The sequence below is a fragment of the Agelaius tricolor genome, unplaced genomic scaffold (assembly GCF_023055355.1).
Source record: "Agelaius tricolor isolate 1412-34295 unplaced genomic scaffold, bAgeTri1.0.p SCAF_8, whole genome shotgun sequence".
NCBI lineage: Eukaryota > Metazoa > Chordata > Aves > Passeriformes > Icteridae > Agelaius > Agelaius tricolor.
In genome coordinates this window covers 36,967,151-36,991,137 of record NW_027269268.1, presented here as the reverse complement: position 1 = coordinate 36,991,137, position 23,987 = coordinate 36,967,151, and the positions used below count along the sequence as shown (strand labels likewise).

The 23,987-nt window shown below is 41.5% G+C and overlaps 1 protein-coding gene across 1 annotated transcript in view; it reads left to right on the top strand.

The window, feature by feature from the left end:
• Nucleotides 1–14,204, top strand: part of PDGFRA (platelet derived growth factor receptor alpha) — a 34,466-nt gene extending 20,262 nt beyond the window's left edge. The window contains exons 13-23 of the mRNA XM_071432378.1: nt 1,339–1,443; nt 2,102–2,212; nt 2,956–3,109; nt 4,119–4,285; nt 5,436–5,551; nt 6,106–6,228; nt 6,811–6,922; nt 8,500–8,599; nt 8,721–8,826; nt 9,525–9,760; nt 10,828–14,204. Coding sequence (XP_071288479.1) covers nt 1,339–1,443; nt 2,102–2,212; nt 2,956–3,109; nt 4,119–4,285; nt 5,436–5,551; nt 6,106–6,228; nt 6,811–6,922; nt 8,500–8,599; nt 8,721–8,826; nt 9,525–9,760; nt 10,828–10,975 — 1,478 coding nt within the window. The 3' untranslated portion in view covers nt 10,976–14,204. The remainder of the gene's footprint in view (nt 1–1,338; nt 1,444–2,101; nt 2,213–2,955; nt 3,110–4,118; nt 4,286–5,435; nt 5,552–6,105; nt 6,229–6,810; nt 6,923–8,499; nt 8,600–8,720; nt 8,827–9,524; nt 9,761–10,827) is intronic.
• Nucleotides 14,205–23,987: the final 9,783 nt, after the last annotated feature.

Below are 23,987 nucleotides of genomic sequence, written 5' to 3'. Positions count from 1 at the left end.
TTTGAATTAGTCTAAAATTTAGTGTGAAGCTTTCTCACATCCTGATTGGGAAGGATAACCTTTGGAGCACGGGAATCTTGAAAAGAAATCACATAGCTTCTGTGTGCATGACAAACTATGCTGTCATAATCTTGGAGAGGTTCACCAGTGTTAACTCAGCTAAGCATTCTTTAACCATTTCTTGTGCTTGTTAATGATGTAGATATTGTTTGGTTGGAAATTTTCTTTTGAAAGCATGTGCACAATAAAAGTGGGGGCAGTAGCTGGAGGATAACAGAAACATATGGCATTGCATGCCAGATAACACCTTCAGAAGTGTAAAAGGTGACAAGTTCAAACTGCAAACGAACGTCAAAGACAAAATGCTGTGTATCTCCATAGTAAAAGTTACTACTCATTCTTTCTGTGCTTCAAGTTAAAAAGTAACAAAAAACCAAAGCAACAGCTTGTCAGGCATGTGATTATATTCGGGCATCTGGACCTCATACACAGGTTTGTTCACTAAGTGTTCCCTTGATGAACTTGGCTTTCAATGCAGGAGCTATGAAATACAGCATTTTGGAGAATGTTTGTGCAGTTCATATTTCTCTAAAATCTCTATCTGTACAAAATTCTTCTGGAGACTGTATCCATATTAGAAAACAGGATATATTAATCCCAAATTTTTGTCTAAATTGATTTGTAGCAAAAGGGTATATAAACATTAGCTGTTTTATTACAGCACTTGGAAATTTGTGATACAATTTATTCCAGCAGATGAAACGCACTTGTACATTAGACTTCAGAGAAATTTCCCCTCATATGTGATCAACATGTACTTCATCATCTTGCAGATCTGAAATGGTGCTGCCTGTCTGTTTCTGAATGGGCTGTTGATGTGCTTTAGTCCATTTTAATGTTGGATGCATCCAGCATTATATAAAAGACCAAAACTACAGCTGAGGGACCCAATTAAGATTTGTAAGTCAGGAACACACCTGTGTTTTAAACAGGTGTTGACTGAGGCAAAGAGGTCAGCTTAAGCCTAGGACTATCCATGATGTGAGAGGATAAAGTGAAGATGGCAGAGCACAGGAAGGGGTGAATTTGAATGAGCTGAGCTTCCAGGTGCAGGTGTGCTCTTGATGTTTGCTGGCATCTTTTTAAGAATTGTACTTAATATAGCACTTCATATCTGCTTTTTCTGCTTAAAACAACAATAATAGCAATAATACCGGTGCTCTGGTGAAGGGAATGTGCCCTTTCCACACAAGAATCAACTTGTAGAGGAATGGAGATAGGAAAGGAGCTGAATTGCTGTTACTTTCTGAAATTAATAATGCTCTCCCTTGTGTTCAGGTCGGATCCTTGGTTCAGGTGCATTTGGAAAAGTAGTTGAAGGGACTGCATATGGATTGAGTCGCTCTCAACCCGTGATGAAAGTAGCTGTGAAAATGCTGAAACGTAAGTTGTCATGGTTCCATTTCCCAAGCCAGATAACAGGTTCCCACAGGGTTATTCAAACATTGCTTGTTATAATTCTTTGTATCTGAAGTTGAAAATGAATGGTGAAATGATGGGATTTTCAAATTATATGTTAGATTGCTTGATGGCATTTCAAGCCTGAAGGTACCCAGGCTTTTGAAAACATCCAAAGTTTAGGTTTAGCTGAACAGCTACAATAACTCAACAAATACTGAGAAAGATAAAGTAACCATGAATACCTGTGAACAAATGAGGGCTATACTACAAGGGGAAATAGGCAGGTCTTGTATAAATTCACTGAAGATTTCCTGCTTCAGAGAACTGAGAATCTGATGCAGTGATTCTGTAGGAGCCATGGGGAGCTTGCTTGTGTTGAATGCGCAGCTTGTAGAGTGCTTCTTGCCATGTGGCAATCCACTGCCCTCTGGAGAGGGACAGACTCAGTCAGCTACTGAGCTGCATCAAGGGAGTCCCTTACTAATCATTTGTGGCCCTCTCCAAGTCTTAAGAAAAACATGTATCAAGTAAGGGACATGGGGGCAGCAATGCTTCAATGAGGCAAGCAAGGAGAATTTTTTTGTAAATATGAAAAAGGTGACTGCTCCCACCAGGTGACTAATATGTTTTTCCTCTACAGCTACAGCTAGATCCAGTGAAAAACAGGCACTCATGTCTGAATTGAAGATAATGACACATCTTGGCCCCCACCTGAATATTGTGAATCTGCTTGGAGCTTGTACAAAATCAGGTGAGTTTGGCTGACAAAATAAAGGTTTGCTGTGGGATCATCATCCAGTATTTAACAAGCACATTGGTGCTTAAAGATTTTTAGATTTTTATGTAATCTTCGTATATTTATGGCTTTCTAGACTGTTAAATGCCTAGGTATAACTTCTAGTACTTTTCCAGCTTTCTTCCTGCAATGAACAAATGTTTATTGATGTATTCCTTAAATTTTATCCAGTCTTGCCTGTTAATTTACTGAGGACCTTTTATTTTGCACCGTGTAATCATAGACACAAGAAAGATAGGGTAGGAGACTGGGGGGAGAGCTCCAATGAGGCAGAACCCAGGGTGGAGGTTACCTAATCAACTGCTCCTCAAATTGGACAATTGGCTAGATATTCTAATTGCCCTATTTTATAAAACTGTACAAATTTAATTCTGAGCACTTTTTTTTTTTTTTTTTTTTTTGCCATACTGCGTATCTGAAGGTTTTTATATTATCATTCTTATGTTATTTGGAAAAGTTTGTGTTCTATTTTCAGGCATCGACACAGGTTTCAAGTAGACGACTTACCAATAAATATAACCAAATATGGGTTTTCAGAAAACCTCTTGATATTTGGTAATAATTGCAGTCATAACTTAGTAGATAAAAATGCATTAACTCACAACTCTATTTTCTAATACTTTTAGAGGCTTTTTGTATTTGTTTCTGTTTTTCAAAACCCCAACTCATCAATGCATAATTTTGCTTTATTTTAACAGGTCCTATTTACATCATTACTGAATACTGTTTTTATGGTGATCTGGTGAACTACCTGCATAAGAATAGGGACAATTTCCTGAACCGACACCCCGAAAAGCCTAAAAAAGACTTGGATATCTTTGGGATGAACCCTGCTGATGAAAGCACAAGAAGGTGGGAAAAAAATGAAAAAAAGAAATCAGTGACCTGCAGCTTAAGCACTTAAGCCATTATAAACCCTTATTGCATTACTCTCATCCATTGGTTTAAACTCCTCCCTAATTTTTCTCATTAGACTTTTATTTGTCACATTTCATAGGTCTGGGAAGGTTTCAACAGTTTCTATTCAATCTCCCTGATGTGTCCTAGATCTGTGTTTCCTGCATGTAGACATGCCTGCAGTCTGAGGACCCCTGTGGTTTCTCCATAGATATCCAAGTGCATCTACCTGTCTCCTTGTTTCTATGCTTGGGGAATTTCCAGTGTCTAAAACTCCTTCCCTTCAAACAACCTGGCAGGGCTTGTTCTCCAAACTCAAGTTCTCTCCTTAATCTTCCAATGGCTTAGCCAGTCTCAATAGTGTCCTAATTGTTCATGTTCATCCCATCCCAGAACTTTTTCCAGATGATGGTTGAGGAAGCTTGTCATTCAGCAATAATGTAATGCCATAAAATGAGCTAGGATTTAAAAAGTGAACAGAGATTCATTCAAAAAATTGCTCAGAGGAGTAGATCAACTGCCTTGGTAGCTGAGTAAAGCCAGTACCATTCATCAGGGCATGGGTTTGTTAAGCAGGACTGGATTTGATGCAAACTGCCTGTGTGAATAAATTACACTTATCATTTGGAATACCTTGAGCTAAAAGCCCTAGATAATGATACTTGAGTTCAGTGGGATTTTGGGAAATAAGGCATGGTTACATACCTGACTGCTGGCAAAAGCCTAAGTTTGGGGCGCTTGTGTTTGACTACAGTAATACACAGTAACATATACTAATAAGTGATGGTTGTGTAATACATATGATATCTGGTAATGATCTTTATATATGTATATTTCCTAACAAGAAGCCAGCTGTTGAATTTCACCTCAATACAATAGTACACCTTAAGTGAATGATTAGACATGCACATGCTCTGACAGGGAAGTCACTACCTGATACACTTGTGTTTTTTCCCAATTTCAGCTATGTGATACTGTCATTTGAAAACACTGGAGAATACATGGACATGAAACAAGCTGATACCACTCAGTACGTGCCAATGCTGGAAAGGAAGGAGGGCTCTAAATACTCTGATATCCAGAGATCTGTGTATGATCGCCCTGCTTCGTACAAGAAGAAATCCATGTCAGGTAATGTAACTGTCCCTTCTGCACGTATCATTGATACAAATCACTCTTGTGTAAACAGGTAGCTGATTTTTGTCCTCTAAATGCACAAAAACTGTTTAGCTCTGTTCAGCAAGAGTGTGAGCATAAGCTGTAAGCTAAAAGCTTGTGGTTGTGTTCTTCCATTCTGCTCTGGGGATAGGAGAGCATGTTGCTGGGGCAGAAGGGGTCTCATTGTGTGTTTGTTTCTGTGCTGAAGCACTGGGCAGTTGTGCTCTGCAATGGGGCTGTAGGCACTCTTTGGAGGCAGTGATTTTATCAGTCTTGTAGTTTGAAGGATTTTGAGCAATAGCAATGACCAATACTAATAGTAGTTTATATTGTACTGTTTCCACTTACATTTCACATTAACTGACACTTACCAAATGCAGAACACTCCCAAATATTTTCCTGGATTATGTAATGAAGATAATGAATGCATCCTATTCCCTGTCCCTGTTCTCAGAACCCAAATATGCTTTTGTTTAAAATCAGACACTGCCACTTCTGCCTCCAGGCCTCAGAAATGGAACCATATCCAGTCCCAGATTTACATGGCAGACTTATGTACTCATGCTCTAGGACAGTCAGGGAAAATGAATCACTGAATTTTGACTGGGTTTTTTCCGGCATTTTTCATAAAATAAATAAGAACTGTTGCCATGAATTCCTGACCCTTTTTGCTGGTATTGGATTAGTCCCAGTGAATACTGCCTGGGAAACAACAGTGCTCAGCAAAAGTAAATGGATAAGAATGTACATGAATGCGCAAAACCCTAATGAAGGCATCACCTCTAAATAAATATTTCTGTACCACACAATGAGTAAACAACCTGTGTGACAGTCCAGTAATGCCCATCAACAATTCTTTCTCACTTTTCCTGCTGTTCCCAGGGGAAAAAATTACAGACAGGAGAAAACCCTAACCTGCTTTTTAATACTGGCTGTTTTTAAAAATGCAGTATGTGTCAGTGACTGATGCAGACATTAGAATTGGCAATAGTTACTATGAAAAGCCTGTTTTGGTCATGGTACTCTGCTAAAATTATCAGCTCGGAATCATGATAGGTAGGGGAAGATGGATTCTACTTTCACACTCCACAGCAAAATCACATCTTTCTTCTTTTTTTGATAGAATCAGAAGTCAAAAACCTTCTTTCAGATGACAGTTCAGAAGGTCTCAGCCTATTGGATTTGCTGAGCTTCACCTACCAGGTTGCACGGGGAATGGAATTCTTGGCTTCTAAAAATGTAAGTAAATAAAAAAGTAAGCGAAATGGAATAAGGTGTAAAAATGTCTTCTGCAGCTATGGTTTTAAATTTAGATTTTGAGCATATGACACAATATAGTATTATTTTTGGAGATGTAGATAGCTTTCTCACTTACCTGGAAATGGAGATCACCATGGTGGGGAAAAATCAAAGCAGCAGTCACTTGTCTTCCCCTGCTTCATCCTGTGACATTGATGGAGTCAGGGTACCAGAGATGGTGGAGGATCAAAGCAGGGTCTGGGTGAAGGGTCCATGCAGTCACAAATCAGCATGGTGAGAAGCACAGGTGTATCATTAGTGCATGAGGGGTAGAATGGGAAAGGGTGACCTCACTTTTGCCTCCTCCCCCCTAAAATGCATCCATGTGAGACCTCGCTGGCCCTGAGGCCTGGTGCCTCCCTGCCCCTGCTAGCAGGTGCTTGTTCAGTAGAGGATCTTGTTACTACTGCACCTAGAAAGCCAAGCCTTTTGTAAGGGCAGTGGCCCTCATGGAAAAAGCATGTCCTTGAACAACTTCATTTTTCTCCACACAGTGTGTGCACCGTGACTTGGCCGCTCGTAATGTCCTCCTGGCTCAAGGAAAAATTGTGAAGATCTGTGACTTTGGGCTGGCTAGAGACATCATGCATGATTCCAACTATGTCTCCAAGGGCAGTGTATGTACTTAATCTCTGGAGCTCTGCTTTAACTGAAATGAAAATTGTCAGTTTTAAATGCTATTTCATGTTCTTGCCATTCAGTGTTGGTTGTAGTAATTGACCATTGGGATGAATGTGCCTCAGAACAATTTATCTTCAGATCATTAATTTCTGTAACTTTTCTAACTCTGTTTTAAAGTGAAAAAGTACACATTCAGTACTTCACAGTCTGACATTTTTAACTGGCAGGTTTTGTGACTGGATAAATTACTAAGGAACTGTCAAACAATGACATATCAGACCTAGTTCAGCAGTGCCAGATTTTGCATCCTACTTTCAATCATTTACTACCTGTTCATTTGCCAGTAGTGAAATGAATACAGCTATGGTTTAACTAGTTTTTGTGGGGAGCTAACAAGCAGCATTGCTTATAATCCTGGTACCTCTGTATTAAATTGAATTAAAAATAAACACTAGCAAGGTTAACATAAATTTTCTTATAGAGAGATGTTATTCCTGGCTATCAAACAACAATTGCAATAGTAATAATTTATTTAATGACTAATCTGTGTGTTTGGGCTTTCTTTCTTTTTATTTCAGACTTTCCTCCCAGTAAAATGGATGGCACCTGAAAGTATTTTTGACAACCTGTACACAACATTAAGTGATGTCTGGTCTTATGGCATTCTGCTGTGGGAAATATTTTCTCTTGGTATGTACTGTGAATATTTTCCTATATGTAGTGATTAAGTTTTTTCAATTCAAACTGTTCTACATGAAGTATTTAAAATTCTGCATAGAAAATATATATGCATGAAATCCAGTGTTAGTTGTTCTTCTGTATGGCATTTCAGATTCCAGTGTTAAGTGTGAAGTGAAATGTCCATACTCTCCCAAAGTTCTCTTTAGTTTTGGTATGGATTTCTTTTGTTCCTTTGTTTGAGGGTTTTGCTTTTTTGGTTTTGTTTGTTTTTGAGATATACATTTTTTTGCTGTAAAACTAAAAGAACTGTGTGAAAATCTTTTGTGGAAAAGTATTGGTGTGCCACAATAGGATTGATTTTCTGTCTAATATGAGAAGGAACATGTTTCTCCTTTGCAATGGGGTGCCTGGTGCTGCAGCCCAGCTCAGCAGCTGCTTTGGAACAGTCTCTTCATACACGTTTCAAAAGAGGCTGTCTTAGTCCCATTAGAGAATGAAAATAAATGTCAATCTTCTGGGACACTGATTTCTCATTTCCAGGTCAACACTGTTCACACAGTTGGTTTATGGCAGTGTAAAGTGGTTATGACAATACATAGCAGTTCCAGACAATGCACAGCTCCCAGCTGGGAGCAGCCTGGCTCTCTCCTCAGCCTCATTAATTAATTAGCCTCCTGGACGGGTGGATGGCCCGCTCCAGCGAGCCTGCATTGCCCAGATTTACTGCCAGCAGAATTACTCATGCCTGTGTGGTGCCTACTGCTGCCCCACGGCAACCCCAAGCCTAATGTTATTTGCTAGAACAAGTTGTCACATAACTGCTTCTCAGAAAACAACAGTTGCACCACTATTTATGGTATTGATTCCTGTAATCTCTGGGCAGCACAGGCTCCTGTAAATAGCCATTCCCTGATATCCCTGGGAGGCATTGGACAGCTCAGGAACTGAAGCACTAAACTTCACTGCTCTACCTGTAAAGAAGGTTCTGAAGCTCATTTTTAGGTGAAAATCCTACTTTTGAAAGGGCAGAGATTTCTGAAGTAATATTATAGTATGCCTCCTCCATTTGAGAAAATTGTTCTTCTTTGGAAAGCAAAATATATCCTCAGCAGTGTTTGTTAAAAAGGTCAATTATATCTTGCTACCATGTTGAGTTCAGCTTGAATTGCTCTTTTACACATCAGCAACATCTGAGCATGAGGGCAATGATGTCTCTGCGCTGCAGCCCCAAATTATCAGTTAGCTGTGTTAGCTTGGGCCAAGCCCAAACTTTTTGACAACCCATGCCAAAGCAGGCTGATGACCTGATCCAGGTATCATCCAATCTCTGTCCCCAATACATTCTATAAACACTGAAAAGGTATTTTTTCCTAACTAGCATCTACTTCAAACTTTCCCAGCCAGTGTTTCACATCAGGGCTTAACGTCACCAAGACAATAGCTCTGACGTGAAACACTGGCTAGGAAAGAATCATTCTGATGTCATGTTAAATTGTAGTGTTAACATCAACAAGAAGATAGTATTTGGGAACTCTGCATGGATATTTAAGTACAGAGTAGTACTTTTGTTTCTCCTCTTTCTGCAGGTGGCACACCTTATCCTGGCATGATGGTTGATTCTACTTTCTACAATAAGATCAAGAGTGGATACCGAATGGCCAAACCCGATCATGCCACCAATGAAGTGTATGTGTGCATTTGGCTTTTCCACACCTGCCCAGTCTCCAGAGAATTCTGGCTGTAGTTTCTGTTTGATCTGTTATGTTCCTCTACCAGCTGGTTAAACTGGTTTCCTTCTTATCTGCAGGTATGAGATTATGGTGAAGTGCTGGAACAGTGAACCGGAGAAAAGACCTTCTTTCTACCATTTGAGTGAAATTGTGGAGAGCTTGTTGCCTGGAGAGTACAAAAAGGTTTGTAATTTTCTCTGTGTTTTCTGTATACTGCTTCAGAGGGAATTACAAGCATTGTTCCAGCCATGAGAGCCATGAGCACTGAACTGGCACATTCTAAGCTATGTGAATTATGTGATTAGCACAGGGACATTGCATGGTTTCTTCAGTCAAACTTGCTGACAGAAGCAGTTCTGCAGTATAAACTGGGAAGCAGAACCCTTTATGTCTAATTAAATCCTAACAACTCAATTTTTCTACTGGGGAATTAGTTCTATATATTTTCATGGGATTTTGTAGGCTGTGTAATAATTATATAAAAGGGACTTCTTGGCCCATGTGTATAATCACCCTGTCTCCTTCTTCCGATCCTGACACCAGCAAGTTTTCCCCTCACACTTCTGATAGGTCTTGACTATTTGTGTCTTTCCCATCATTCAGTCTTTCATTTTTCTGACCTACCTTAACTCCCTTTTCCTTACCCTTCTTTCACACCTACGTGTCTGCTTTGTGCTGCCACAAATCTTTGCTCCTGCATCATCTAAAACTTACATGTCACTTCTCCCTTCAAAGCAATTGAACCTTCTGGACTTCTCTATCCAGTATTGCTGTCTCATAGGGCAGAATATTTGCTAGGCTGATGAATCACAGCTGCCCATCTGAAGAAAGGCAGCCTTAGTGAGTAGCATCTAATGAAGGGTTGAAATGAATTTTTTCAGAGCTATGAGAAGATTCATCTGGACTTCCTGAAAAGTGATCACCCAGCTGTCACACGCATGAGAGGGGACTGTGACAATGCTTACATTGGCGTAACTTACAAGAATGAAGACAAGCTAAAGGACAGGGAGAGTGGATTTGACGAGCAGAGGCTGAGTGCTGACAGTGGATACATCATTCCCCTGCCCGACATTGACCCTGTTTCTGAAGATGAGCTTGGCAAAAGAAACAGACACAGGTAGGTGCAGTTTACAGATCCCTTAGCCCATAGTCACCACTTGGGGTCATGTTTGGCAATGTCCATTTCCACTTTCCAGCACAGTACTCTGCAAATGGTTTCCTTAGCTCTGTTCAAACTACTTACTGGGGGAGTCACATATAAATATGGTAGTATGACTGCCCACGGTGTTTTCAATGGGAAAAAGTTAATTTTGCCTGTTTTGTGGTTGCCAGGGTAAGGTGACTGCTGGTAGGGGGCTTCCGTGTGTTTTTGGGACTCCTTTAATAGCTTGGTCAAGTCACAGTGGTTGTCTTGTGGATCTGTGGGCAGAATTTCCATCACATCTTGCCTCCTTTGAGCTTCATATGAGATCTCAAAGGATTGATTTGTTTGTATGAGACAAATTCTAAAACCTGGGAGAAGTTGTTGATAATATCTTCTATGTTCTATGTCTATATATCTCCTAGTTTTCTATGAAAGCAGGGTGTCCAGAACTTTTTACTTCTTTCTTGTCAATTTGCATGACCAATGCCACTACAACACAGCACTGCCTGACCCTAGTTGTGAATTGTGGAGGTTTAATTCAGCCCTTAATTCACAGTGTATAGATTCAGCAACCTAGAAATGCCTTTTTTTTTTTTTTTTTTTTTTTTTTTTTTTTTTTGTATTTTTGTGCTTTATTCAAGTGAGGGAAGAAAGAAGTCCCTGAAAGTACTACCAAAAATTAAGACATATTATCTCTGTCTGTTATTCTTATCTTACTGCCTGTTATTGCCATCTTATTTTCACCTGACCTCCCCAGATTTACCTAAGTGACCTGTAGTCACAGTAGTGTCATAAAACTACTTCTCCAACAAGTATCTGGCTGAGAGTGCCAGCACGCTCCTTTGAATTCCAAGGTGGTTCACTACTTTTAATATACAAGATATGTCATGTCCTAAGAAACTGGTGGTCATAGTCACCTAAGATTGCCCTGTGGGTCAGAAAGCATCTGGGGAGGTAGCGTTCAGTTCTGCTAGAGACTGGAGTGTTTACCCAGCCACAGTCACCACATACCTTATTTCTGAAATATCTGTCTCTTCCAGTTCACAGACATCTGAAGAAAGTGCCATTGAAACTGGTTCCAGTAGCTCTACCTTCATCAAGAGAGAGGACGAGACCATTGAGGACATTGACATGATGGACGACATTGGGATCGACTCCTCAGACCTGGTGGAGGACAGCTTCCTGTAAGCCACGGACACCTGCCAGCTCTGCACACAGGGAAGCTTCCCCAGCTGCCTACAGACTTCTGCTCCACAGAGAAAACCACTTTATTGCAACGTCAAGGATGTGAAGAGGAGGTGGATTTGTAGAAAGGAACGCCCAGAAATGGGCAGAGGACTCAGCCTGAGTACAAATGAAAGAGACATGTTGAAGATGGATATTTTAGTGTTGCTTCTTGCAGTACTTCAGTAGCATCTCAGTGTTGTTTGCCATTCCAACTGGTAGGAGGATGAAGGGAAAGGCCACAAACAGACCGGTTTTGTGTTTCAAGGGCATTCATATGACTTTGATGGATCATATTTCCACTGCAGCAATACGTCACCATTGTAATTATGTAAATAACTGACTACTCAAGGATCTTTTGAGGTGCACATTGAACAAATGCCATGGATTTTAGAAGAGGTCATTCATGAATTCTGTGTACTTCCTCCCTCAATCTCAATGTCAGCTGCTGTTGAACTATCATGTGAATTGAAGAACATGCAAAAACCACTTTTGGACCAAAAAGGTCTAAAACCACAAGGGACTGACCGGTACTATAAAACATGTTACTTTCCACCATTAATGCAAGTAAAGGGGAATAATAATGATAATAATAATGATAATTAAAATTCAGTCTATAATAGGTGTTAGAAACCTAGTAAGTCTTTATTAACTATAGAAGGTAGCTGTTTTCAAAATAATACTACTACTGTTTTCAGTAACACTAAATGTATATTTTACAATCCATTGTCCTTCAGTAAAAGCACAATTTCAAAACACTTTTTTAAGTGCAGGGGAGAAATTTCCAGCCCAAAAATTTTATGAATTTTTTTTTGATCTACACAGAATGGTAATTGTTCTGGTTAGCTAAAACTACTTTAACATGGAGAAAAAAATTAAGATTTTTTTCTTTCATGAGCTGAGTAGCTTTTCTAATCAGATGTACTAGAAGCAATTAGTTTTCCTCTGATTAAGTGAGGTCCTAAAAATTTCAATTAAAAAAATTATACCAGATTTCCAAGATGCTGGAGAATGGAAGATTATGATAAACCACCAGCAATACCCCATTATTAGTGTTTCATGGTACTCAAAAGAAATCTTATCCTGAGGTTAGCTGTGAAGAATTTACTTGATATTTAAACTGTTCAAGAAACAAAGACATTTCTCCTAGCCTGAAATGCAACTTCAAATAAGCAGAAATAAATATGCAGAAAATATTCTTGTCATAGTTTTCAAGTTTAAACAGGAGCAGAAATATCTACTATCTTTGCAGACTGTAACTACAAAAGGTAAATACTTCTAGGAGCGTTTTTTGGAAAAAAGTGCATGAAAATGAATCTGCTTTCAGCCTGCAATTGTTGATTTTTGACACCCCTTATATGAACACAGTATTATGATTACTGCTATCACTGTACAATGTGTTATTGAGATATGATACTTTGGAAGACTTACATGTAAAAAAATTATGTCGCTGCCAAGGGCCCCATCCTTTCTGGTACTCAGCTTTCACACTTTGCCTTAATTCAGTGCAATGAGCACCTCGTAGGATATGCCCAGCCTCTGTTACGATACAATCAATGCAAATGTGGTGCAAACTCATTCCTGTGTTGAAGTAGTTTCCTAGGAAGTGTGAAAGAGTGACTGACAGAACATGCTCCCATGTTAAACTACAGTTTACCTTCAAATAGCCCTACAAAAAGCTTCGTAAGTCCCCTTGACTTCACTTGTGGACAGCTACAGATCAAACAAAAGAAAATGCAATTTTGGCAGTGTTCCAGCATGGGACACTGCACAGGCAAATCATTCTGGGTCTGGGTTTCAAGCTGTCACCTGGCAGAGGCCATGCACAAGATCACAGCAAATGTGAAAACAGGACCTGAAGCGAGCCCCCACATTTTCAATCCCGATGGAAGCTGACAATCAGAAGGAATGGTGATTGATGGTGCATCCTCTACTTCTTGCATTCGACAGATCAAGAACAAGTGTCTTCCTGGGACCATGCTTTTGCCAAACATGTCACTGAGCTCTGTACGGGGACAACTGTGAAACATAGACTCTTGATACAGCCAGGACAGATGGGATGGTGTGAAATCTCCCTCCAGTTACAAACTATGAATTGAGGAAACGCAAATTGTCTATGGATATCCCAGATATCTGAATGGCCACTTGAGATGACACGTGCCTTAATTTGCATGTGTAGTCTTTACAACTACACATTCAAATTAGGCAAGCAATTTCACCTGCATTTTTGCACATGGCCTAGTGTTCTTCAGGGTTTGAAAATCAGCCCCAGCATGTTTTATTATATCAGTTACTGGAATCTAAGGACATTTTAATGCAGCTTTGCCTTCCCCTCACCAGCCTCATTCTGTATCTCACAGTGCATCTCAGGCTAGACTCAGCCAATGAACCAGAGCTGGCTCACTTTCTGGTACATGGTAATGTTAATTCTCCATCTTGTCATGAGTATTGTACAGATCAATTGCATCCCTGGCAGGGGTCTAGCCAAACCCAGCTCACGGCAGGCTTGGAATCAGACAAGCTGTCCTGGAAACTGGAATGAGAAGAAGAGGAAGAGAAAGGATTTACTAGAGAGGGAGAATTGTGAAAGGATGAGAATGAATTGTTTAGTTTCACAATATTATCAGTATTACAGACTTTTTTTTTTATGGCTTACTTTTTGAGAAGCCACTGGAAGAGATACTCCCAAACCTTTTGCTACAGTAATTGTATAACGACAATCAGTGTTATCCTACAAAATGCAGCTTTTGATTTGGAATGGCCAACCAATTCCTTACAGCGTGGTCTGCAACTTGTACAAAATGGTCCTATTACATGATGAAGGACGTGAGATATGATGATGTTATACATCAATATGTATATAAGTATTTTTATATAGACTTCTAGAATACTGCCAAAACATTTATGACAGCTATATCACTGCCTTTGTTTATATTTTTTTTACTGTGATATATTCCACAGGCACGTTAACTGTTGCACTTTGAATGTCCAAAAGTTATATTTTAGAATAATAAAAAAGGAAGTGTTTCCAAAATGATGGCTGTTGTGAAATGTTTGAAGAAGGGCAAACTGGCCTGAGTGATGATAGGCACAAAATGTATTTCAAAAATGCCCCTGTTGATATTTTGTCTTTGAAAAAATCTTGTAAATGAAGATCTTTATATTTCAATAAATGATATATAATTTAAGGATATGTGAGGGGTCTATACTCACTTATTGAAAGATGGTTATAAAGAATCAGTCTTACTCAGGGATTTTTTCCCTCAAGAGGTCCTTGAGCTGTCTGTGAAGCCATCAATCAGTAATGACAACCCTGTCTCTGAGCTCTTCCACAGTGAGGGAGTGCTGGCAGCAAATGACCAGGATACCAAGTGACATCTGTGGGCAGTTGTATTATTGCCCAAAACACAGCAGGTATGGTGCTCCAGCACTGGGTGGGTGAGTGGGTGGGCACTGGGCTCCCCGCCCAACATGAAACCCTTGGCCTTGGCACCATGTGTGCTGGGGGGTTGATGCCTGCTGCTCTGCCCACACTCAGGAGAGGCCCCTGGCTACAGGGTTTTTTGAACCCTGTTCTTGTGCTGAACTCACCACCATTGTGAATCACACTAAAGTTTGAGTATGGTTCTGTGCTCCCACAGAATCAATTTTACACAGCATATGTAACTGAATGTGAATTTGAGAAGATCTGCAAGATTTTAACCTGAAATCAGAGTTAAACTTGGCAGCTGCACTTCCTGCACGAAAGGCTGTCTTGGTTTACCAGTGGGAGCCAGGCAAGGCTGGCTGTGGGAATGCCCTGTGAATGGGTAGGTTAGGAACCTTCTGTCCTTGGGGTGGTCACTGTTCTTGCTGGGAACTTGCTGGGAGATGAACTCTCCATCTAACATATCCCCCTCCTCATTCAAATGGGGCGCAGCATCCTGGGCCCTTGCCTTGGATACAAGTTACAGTAGGTTGTGTCTCCTTTGTGTGTCCTTGCTGAAAGGAGTCTTTATCCTGTAGCCCTGCACAGACAGACACCACTTCCTGCCACCAGAGGGGCGCAGGAAAGAGCCCTGGAAGTGCTTGTGCCCTTACATCCTGCTGGGCTGTGCACCTGCTCTTCTGGCAGCTCAGCAGCTGTGTGAGACACAAGGACCAATGGACTCGTCATTTCTGCTGTGTGGGGTACCAAAATCTCTCTCTATGCAAGAGCCTGGCTACAGAGCATCCTCCCAAGCACAGGGCATGGCTGTGTGTGCCTGTGAGCATATCTGTCCATGCTGGGGAGAGCATGGATAGAGAGTTTCTCACCTTTTTGCTAAAGCAGACCCATTTTGGGCAAAATTCTAGCTCCTTGCTCCACCAGGCTGGGGGTCCAACATGAGTTCCACACATCAGCTTGCTCCATGTCTCAAGCCTCAGCAAGTATTTGGCTGGAAATGTGCTGAGGACATGCAATGGCACCAGGCAGAGGCAGTCTGCCCAGGAAACAGGAGCTGTGAGAGAGAAGCACTGTGCCAGGAGCTGAGAAGGGCAGGCTTCTGGCCAGAAGGATAGGAAGAGAATTACTTTAGGTTATGCAGGTAAAAAGATTTTTGGCTAAGCTCTGTTGCTATGAGTGGAAAAAGCAGCAGGTTCACAAGCCAGGAAGAAATTATCCAGCCCTCTTGAGATGCCCCCCATGGCTCTGGAAACCTGGGGCATGGTGCCTCTCCAACTGTCTCAGCAAGATCACTGTGTCCCATCAAGTTATCCCCACTGTTAGAGGCTGTGTGGTATGGGAGCTGTGTGCTGGCATAATCCCCAGGAAAAATGAAAGGGAAACAAAGAAAAGACTTTGTAGGCTCAAAAACAAAGAAGAGAGAATCCACCTCATAGATCTGGGCTAGCTCTTGAAGCCAGCAGGTGAAGCAGAGTCCATACCCTGCTGGAGTCCCATCACTGCTGCCTTCAGCATGGTGAGGGTGGGGCTCAGCACTCATGGACTTGTCCTCCTGACCCCATCTCTGTCCTGCACCCTTGGCACAGCAGCTGGTATGAGACCAAACAGAGTGTGTGGCAGAGGGGGCACCAACCCCTTCCTCTGCTGGCATTAGTGTTCAATGCTTTTCAAAGGGAAAACCTAGCTTCCAACCCCAATTCATTCCCATGCAAACAGCTGGAGGTAAGGATTAGAACCACCTCTAAAAATTCCAGTGTTTCCTTTCATTTGTTAATAATAACTTTACCGAAATAAAACCCCATTTTTTTCTTTTCCAAGTTGGCCACAAGATGGAAGCAACAGACAAAAATATGGGAAATTGTTCTTTTCCTCATCCTTTCTCTGCTTTTGCTTGCACAGCAACATGGATGTATTGCCACTGCAGAGGCAGAGCAGCTGGAGCTCTTAAAGCAATAGGAGGAACACACAGTGTCCATCAGCTCCAGCTGTTTTGTTTGGAAGACCTTTGAACCTATTGTGATAATGGTAGTTTTTTACAGGATGAGACTGGCAACTGCCTTGCTATCCCTGATAGTGCTGAAGGGCACTCTGCCTTTTGCCTCAAAAAACTTACCTCCTGTGGAGAGAGAGGGAGGGATTTAAAATAAAATATGATTTAAAATGAGGCAAGAAGTGATACCTTAGATATCCTAATATCACCTGAGATGATGTCTTTTTCTCTGCATTCATTCTTTTGTTGCTTTAGTGTTGTGCTGGTGCTAGATGGGGAGCTAAAAGCAGTGCTGAGCTGAGGGCCAGGTTCATGTGCCTTTGTGAGACTCAAAGAAATAGTTGGGACCAGCCTAATGTATGTACCAAGACCCCCAAAATGTAACCCCTAGAGAGCATGGGGGGGTGGAGGTTAGGCTGAGTTTGCAAGCTATTCCCTGCAGCAATCTGATGGATCCACTGTGCTGTATCCACCCTGCCATTAGCTCTGCTGGTTTCTGCCAGCAGGAGCATTGTCTGCTTCAGCATCTCTCCATAAAAGTGATCCAAGCTTTGTAAGAAGGGCGATGTAATTTATTAGACAACCTGATAAATCTGAAAAAAATGAGAAGAAACTCACATCAGGTACTCGAGCCCTTGAGATGGGGCTTGGGTTGGGTTTTCCAGCTCTACTAATTGGCCTCATAAAAGCCTTCTTTTGCATATTACTGCTGGGTGGCTGAGACAACAGCCCTTGTGCTGCCAGCAGAAGCATGTGCCAGCTGATACCCAAGTCTAAGAAAGCCATTTAAAGGCAGCTCTAAGCTTTGAAATTGCATCCACCTTGTCTAAGGTAAGCCAAGCATGTGTGGGTTCCCAGAGACAGCTCTGCAAAAAAGCGTATAGAAATGTAATTGTATTTATACCAAGTGCATTTGTGATCTCGTTTATTGAGTGCTTTTAAAGGTAGAGTTCTGCTTTTTTCACAATCTATTTGACATGCAAATGATGGGTGCTTTGGTAGGCAAAAATATGCTACTATATTGATGTGGGAACAATGTCAATGCTCTAAAGCTAATCTTCAATTATACAAAAAATAGAGTCTACTCTAGTCATTTAACCTGGCATGCTGTATGATACAAACCAAAGGGTTTTCCCAAATTAATTCCCATTTGAATCAGAGCCTGCAATCTAGAAAAAAAATACGCAGGCTTTTCTCATCTCTGTGAATCCTTGTGTAAATATCAGGTTTTGCAGCTGCTTACATATGAGACAAGTGTTCTTAGTTCAACACTCTGGGCATGCACCAAACCAAGACTTATATTTTCACACTGTTTGCTCAGAGGAGCTCAGAAACCCTATCATTTCTAGTCTGATGGGCTGGATGAGCAGGGAAGTGGGATTTCATCAGCATATTTTAGTTGTTTTTAGTGTAGTTCCTGGTGTCTGCCTGCAGCAGTCCTGGTTACGTCTGTGCAACACTGATGCTCTGTGTATGAAGTAGGAACTCCTTTGGCTAGAAGTTAGTGGAGGTGGACTGGCCTGAAGGAGAAAAGATGTCTGTAGGAAAAAAAAAATAGCGTAATACTTCTATTCAGTAAAAACATGCAGGTGAATTTAGTTAAATGTGTTTTCCCACTACATCACAAGACCTTTCCATGTTTCTTTGAGTTGTGTCTCCCTGTTGTTGGCTCAGAGAGATTGCTCAGTGAAGAGCAGGAGGGGTGCCACTGCCAACCCTTCCTGGGCTGGGTCAGAGCTGCTTGCACTTGGTTTTTATGGATGCAAAAGCAGGAATGTATAGAAGACCCTCCATAGCATTTCCAGCTACAGTGTAATGCAGCAACATGGAGGCTTTCACACTTCCTTTGGTTGCAAGTACAGGGGACAGCTGTGGGCTGGTCAGGAGATGCTCCATCTTGACTGCAAGGCTTGGCACAAGTAGTGAGACAATGCTGGGGCATGACACAGTCTGCTTTTTCTGCTGTCTTGCTAAGACTGCACCGTTTGATCAAGGGTGCATTTGACTGGGCCCTTTTCTCCTGCGCCTACACTTTTCAGCTTCCCACTGGATGAGGGCTGGGAGCTCTGCTGCATCTCTGCTCCACTTCCAACATGGACAACACCAGCTGCTGCCAAAGGCCAGAATTGAAGGGGTCCAGTGCCACTTTGAGCTGCTCTTGAGAGCTGGCGTTGCTAATGCATTTCCACGGCTCCTCCCTGGATCCTCGGCTGTTCCCCTGGCAGTGAGAAACCCTGAGAATTAAATACCGTGAAAAAGCGTTGTTGAGAATGTTCAAGAGAAACTGCATTTCAAGAGAAAATGCATTTGAAAATGTCAGCATACTGTAAAAGACGACGAAAAAAATGGTGCGAATATATGTTGCTTTACTGTCAAAAACTGAGCAGCCCAAACCTGTCCTGAGCTGCCAAAAATTAAAAACTTTATTTTTTGGCTTGAATATTTTGATATTCAAATTTTTTTTCCTGAAAATTCCAGTTTTGCTATGGACTAAAAAGTAAGCTATTGGGGTTTTTTGAAATCCACTTTTACCTCCTTATACTTGAGGTTCCAAATAAATGCTGGGGGAGGATAGAGGATAGAAGATAGAGAACTGTGTCTGCTGGGTTGCTGCTTAAACTGTGGATAAGGGATACCCAGGCATGAAAGATGCATTTTGTTCCCCTGCTCCGCCCTATGGCAGTCGGCTCTGGGAGCCAGTGGGAGCCTCCTTTTCCAAGGGGGTCCCCAACACAAGGGCTCAAACGTGTGAGCAGAACACAGTGGCATGTGTATTTGGGCACATATCTGCCTGCTGGCTGCTCCCTGCCCACAGGAACCTCCCCTTTATGGCTCAGGAGTAATGGGAAAAGGGCTCTGAGCCCCACCACAGCCTTACAACTTCACACTGGTCAGAGACGCCGCCAGTGCTGCCTGGGTTTTGCCAGCTTTGTGAATGGGGCTCATAAAAGACGTTGCCAACCTGCCAGCATATTAATCCTGAGACCATCTCAGCCAGGGAGCTCTGCTGTGCCAGCACTGAATTTTGTCACAATACTGCTCAGGTTATCTTCTTCTCCCTCACCATGGAGAGAGCAGGAGGCTTGTGAGAGTACTGAGTCAGTAGAAAAGAAGAATTTTCTTACACGTCTGCTGAGCAGTGGTGATGGAGCTCATGGCAAACCTGCCTCCCTGTCTTCTCCTCTCTCCAATACTATATATCTGATTCCAGCAGCCTTCTATCATGCTGTCCCCAGGCTCCTGATGAGGTCCCTCAGCCACACACATACTGCTGGCCCTACTGCTGAGACCTGTCTGACTCATGGTGTGGGAGGAACAGCAGCTCTGTTCCAGGAGACCTCTCCAATAACAGGATCTGCTGCTGGTGAGGGAGGTAGAAGGACCCCTGTACAGTTGTAGATGGTAGGAGGAGGAGCCATACCATGTAATCACTAGGCAGGATAAACACCATATTATGGCACATCCTACAGTGCTAGCAGGGATTAAACCCTGTCACCTTGCCCAGGACAAAGCACCTCTGTTCTCACTCCCACAGGAGCATTGGGCAAGACTCTGGTCAAGACCAGTAAGTCAAACTGCGACACTCCTGGATCACCAAGAGGGACTATTAAGGATTTAGCCTTGAGGTTATCACCAGGACACCTTCCAAAACTTTAAAAGAAACTACTGCATTGAAGGAGGCTCCTTTAGGGCTCAGAGAATGTTGTGATTCTGGCATGAAGCTCCTAACTTCTAGATGTGCTTCCCATCACTCGAGACATCCTTGCTGAGTTTTGTGGATTGACACCTCTCTTCTTGGGAGTAGTCTGAGAGCTTTTTTGGCACTGTCAGGAGAACAGAGGCATGGGTAACCTAAAACAAAGGGAGTAGGCCACGGTCTCATTTTACTGCAGCCAAACAGCTGCCTGAAGGTAAGGGCAGTGATAGTTCCATTACTGCTCTACTGCTGAGGGCAGCCTGGGCTGGATTTGAACAGCTGACAACTGACCCTCCTGTCAACTCCCCAAATCACCCATTCTTCATTTTACCTTGAGTTTTATATCCAGTAGCCATGCAGCAGCTAAAATACTGTCAGATTATTATTTCTATGTCATTATATTGTTGAACTGATCTGATGTAATGATATTGGATTGTTTATATTTATATATACTTAACTGTACCTTCTCTCTCTGAATAGACAAGCACTCCAAATATTGGGAATGTTTGCAAATTCCTAATTTTTTAATGAGTCTGGAAAAAAGAAGATATTAAAAATAGTTTTAAAATTTAAACAATTTTTAAAATAGCAATAAATAAAGTAAATTAAAAAATCAATTATTTATCTATCTCACATGACCCACAGCCGAGGCGGAGATCAAATCTTTTTAGTGCAGCAGGCACATCTTGAAGACATACCATTTTTGCTAGCCATCTGAATTTTTCTGGCTTTAGTAGCTCTGTGATTGGAAGCACTCAAAGTCTAGACACAAGTACTAATACTTCAGAACAAAAGTGAATATTCATTTATTACAGAAACTGTACATCTTTCAAACTTTTCATTACATTGTCATGACTACATCAAAAACGGCTTGTTGAAATGCAGTTTTAGCTTATCAACCTTTGCATGTGATCTTACTTGTCAGGAATTCTGTATAATAAATTCTGCTAATTATGTGAATGTACAGCTATATATCTGCAGAAAAGGGCCACAGTTTCTCAGCAGAGAACATTTTTCATGAAAATGCAGTTATTGTTTTGGACAGAGCAATGAAAGTAAAGGATGTTAGGTACTGAGAAGGCTCTGGGAGAGCTGGAGGAGCAGGGGCTACCTGGGCAGTGGCTGTGCTTGCTTATGTCCCATCCCAATATTATCCCCCCACTTCAGGTTTCAGCAAGCTCAGCTCTTTTAGCAAACAAATTGTCAGAAATATTCCTTTGCATGCAACAAGCAGAAAGTGGCAACTGATAAATACTTGTCTTTCCTGCTTCCCTCCCTCCCTTCTAATTCTGCAAACATACAATTATGGAAGTCACAAACTAACAGCACTGTTGTCCTTTCCTGTCCTTCCTCTCCCTTAAGGCCACATCACCCCCATGATATGTCTGTGGTCAGTACTTTGGAAAATCAGTTTGACTCCTTCTTCCCTCCCTGCAGGTGCTGTGAGTCATTTGCCTGAGCCTTGCTCTGGAGGACACAAATGCTTTGCTCAGTGCTCACTGAGGTACTTTGCTCCACGCTCACTTTGAGCAATACTTTGAATCACATATTGGCCTTGGGTTTAAAACCTACAGGTTTTGAAGGGTCATACATGTGAGTAACTGTGCAGAAACTCACTGGGATTGCATCTTTAAAAATATGTATTTTGATGCAAAATGTGCCAAATGGAGAAGCAGAGAAAAGGAGAGAAACCAAATTATCAAAATGATAAATGGACAATATGCACCAATGTCCCAATATCCTCTCCAGTTCCTCAATTCATGACTCTTCAATCCTTTGTAAATTAAGGCATATTTTCACCTCTGCTTCCAAAATATTATCAAAGGGTTATTAAAAGAGTCCTCATATGCTGTTTTATCCCTATTCATCTTCTAATACAAGTCTGGAAATATTCCTACTGGCATAGAAAGATTTTGACTCAAAGTCTGTCTTGATTGCATAGTGGGCAATCTGCTCCTTTCTGGCTGACCTTATTAACCCTGATTGGTGCCTAGGAGGCAAAATGATTATGGGTGCTCAAGAAAAAACCTGAAGCACTGCTGTACCAAATAACAAGAGCCATAAGCTGATCCTCCAAGGCAGGATTTAAAATCAAGACAAAACACGCTGGGTTCTTTCAGTTCCATTTGATGGACTTTCAGGTTTGTGCTTGTTTCATATGATGTTGTTTTATCTTTAACGATGAGAGTTAGCAATGCACAAATGAAATTGAAAAATCTGTGATTCTAGCAGGTGGGACTTCACCATCCATCACAAAGACATGGCAAAGGAATCTGGTACAGCCCATCACCAGTCCCACTCTCCTCCCAGAAGTCCACAGGAGCTCACAGATTACAGGGCTTCTCCAGAAATTCTCTCTATGGGAAAACCACCAGCATTCAGCTGATTAAGTAGAGTTGTGTACTTGGTTACATGGTTTGTCAGGGAAAAAAAATTCTTTGTCTTGTCGTTTTTAATGTGCGAGTAACTTTTAAAAAATGAGAATCCCTAATCTGCTCAATAGTTCTAGAATTTGTCTGTTGAGCTTTAATAACTAGCAGCAGTCTGAATAAAACTGAAAGAAAGTTCAGGAGCTATACTGAATAGGATATTCAGGCACTGCCTTCAGTCTCAGATATTCACACCCATAAAGCAGAACTGTAAGAAAGCCATGATTAATTTCTATTTATCTCTCCCATTTCCAAAAAGTCAGGTTTATACTCTGTCCTGTGCAGTCATTAGCATGTAATAACATAGATAGCTATATTCCCTTATCAAAGGGAGTTGTTTGTCTGCTTTTCATCTTCTGCAGGTTGAGGTGGCTGTGTGTACACAGCCACAGGTGTACGTGCACGCTCTGGTTTGGATCTGACACTTCTTCTTTCATCCCATCCATTCCAAACCAGGCAGTGATGAGTGTTTTGTATCTCTGAAGTCCATTTCCCTTAACTGCTCCTTGTCATTTCCTAGCAGGATTTGTCTGTGTATGTGAAGGCACAGCTGGAGAGGGGTGATGTTTGTCCTTTTTTTTCCTACAGCTGCTCTGTGTGTGTCGAAGCTGTCAAGGAGGCTTCTTGGTCACAATGAAGAACAGTAGAGGACTGTGACCTTGGAGTCTTCTCAGGACACAAATCAGCTCCCTGGTTTTAATTTGGTACTTCCTGGGGTTTTCGATGTATAATTATTTTCCCGTTTTGGTTCTTGGAAAATAAATTAATGAGAAATGGAGAACTGAGGAAAAAGCTGAGTGTCTTGGGTTAATGAAAAGAGGCAGGAAAAGAGCAGAGACAAGTCCACAGCTAGGGAAGGTGTTAGAGATTAAATGAACCAAAGCTAAACCTGGCTCAAAGTTTGCAGCAAAGGAGCAGCTGTAGATGAGGAAAGGCCAGTATCAGAGGCAAAGGTGGTGCTTATACAGAGGCTGTGAAACCAAGGGCAGGTACTAATAGACTTCCTTCAATCTGTATTACACCAAAGCTCTCATTCAACAACAGCATTAAAAGGCACTGAAAGCTGAATTTAAAATATCCTTTTCTAGACTGATTTCACAAAAACTCACATTCCAGCTATGACTGGCAGTCAATTTACCAACAGAATGAGGGTTAGGTCCTCTAAGAAAAACACATCTTACCTTGTAAATCTCTATCTTTTTTTGTTAAAAGTGTGCTGTCAAAATGATACCTGTGTATTTCCTAAAATGAGCTAAATGTAGCTTGAGGATTACACCTGTCTTTGCCAATTTCTATCATTAAACAATTTCCTGTCTCCAGTTTTGTGCTTTATTTCCTGCTGATGTCTAAAGGATACGCACTGACAGCTGAAGAAAGCCACTGTTGTGAAACACTGGCACTGCCTGTGGGGCCGTGATCAGCAGCAAGGCTGA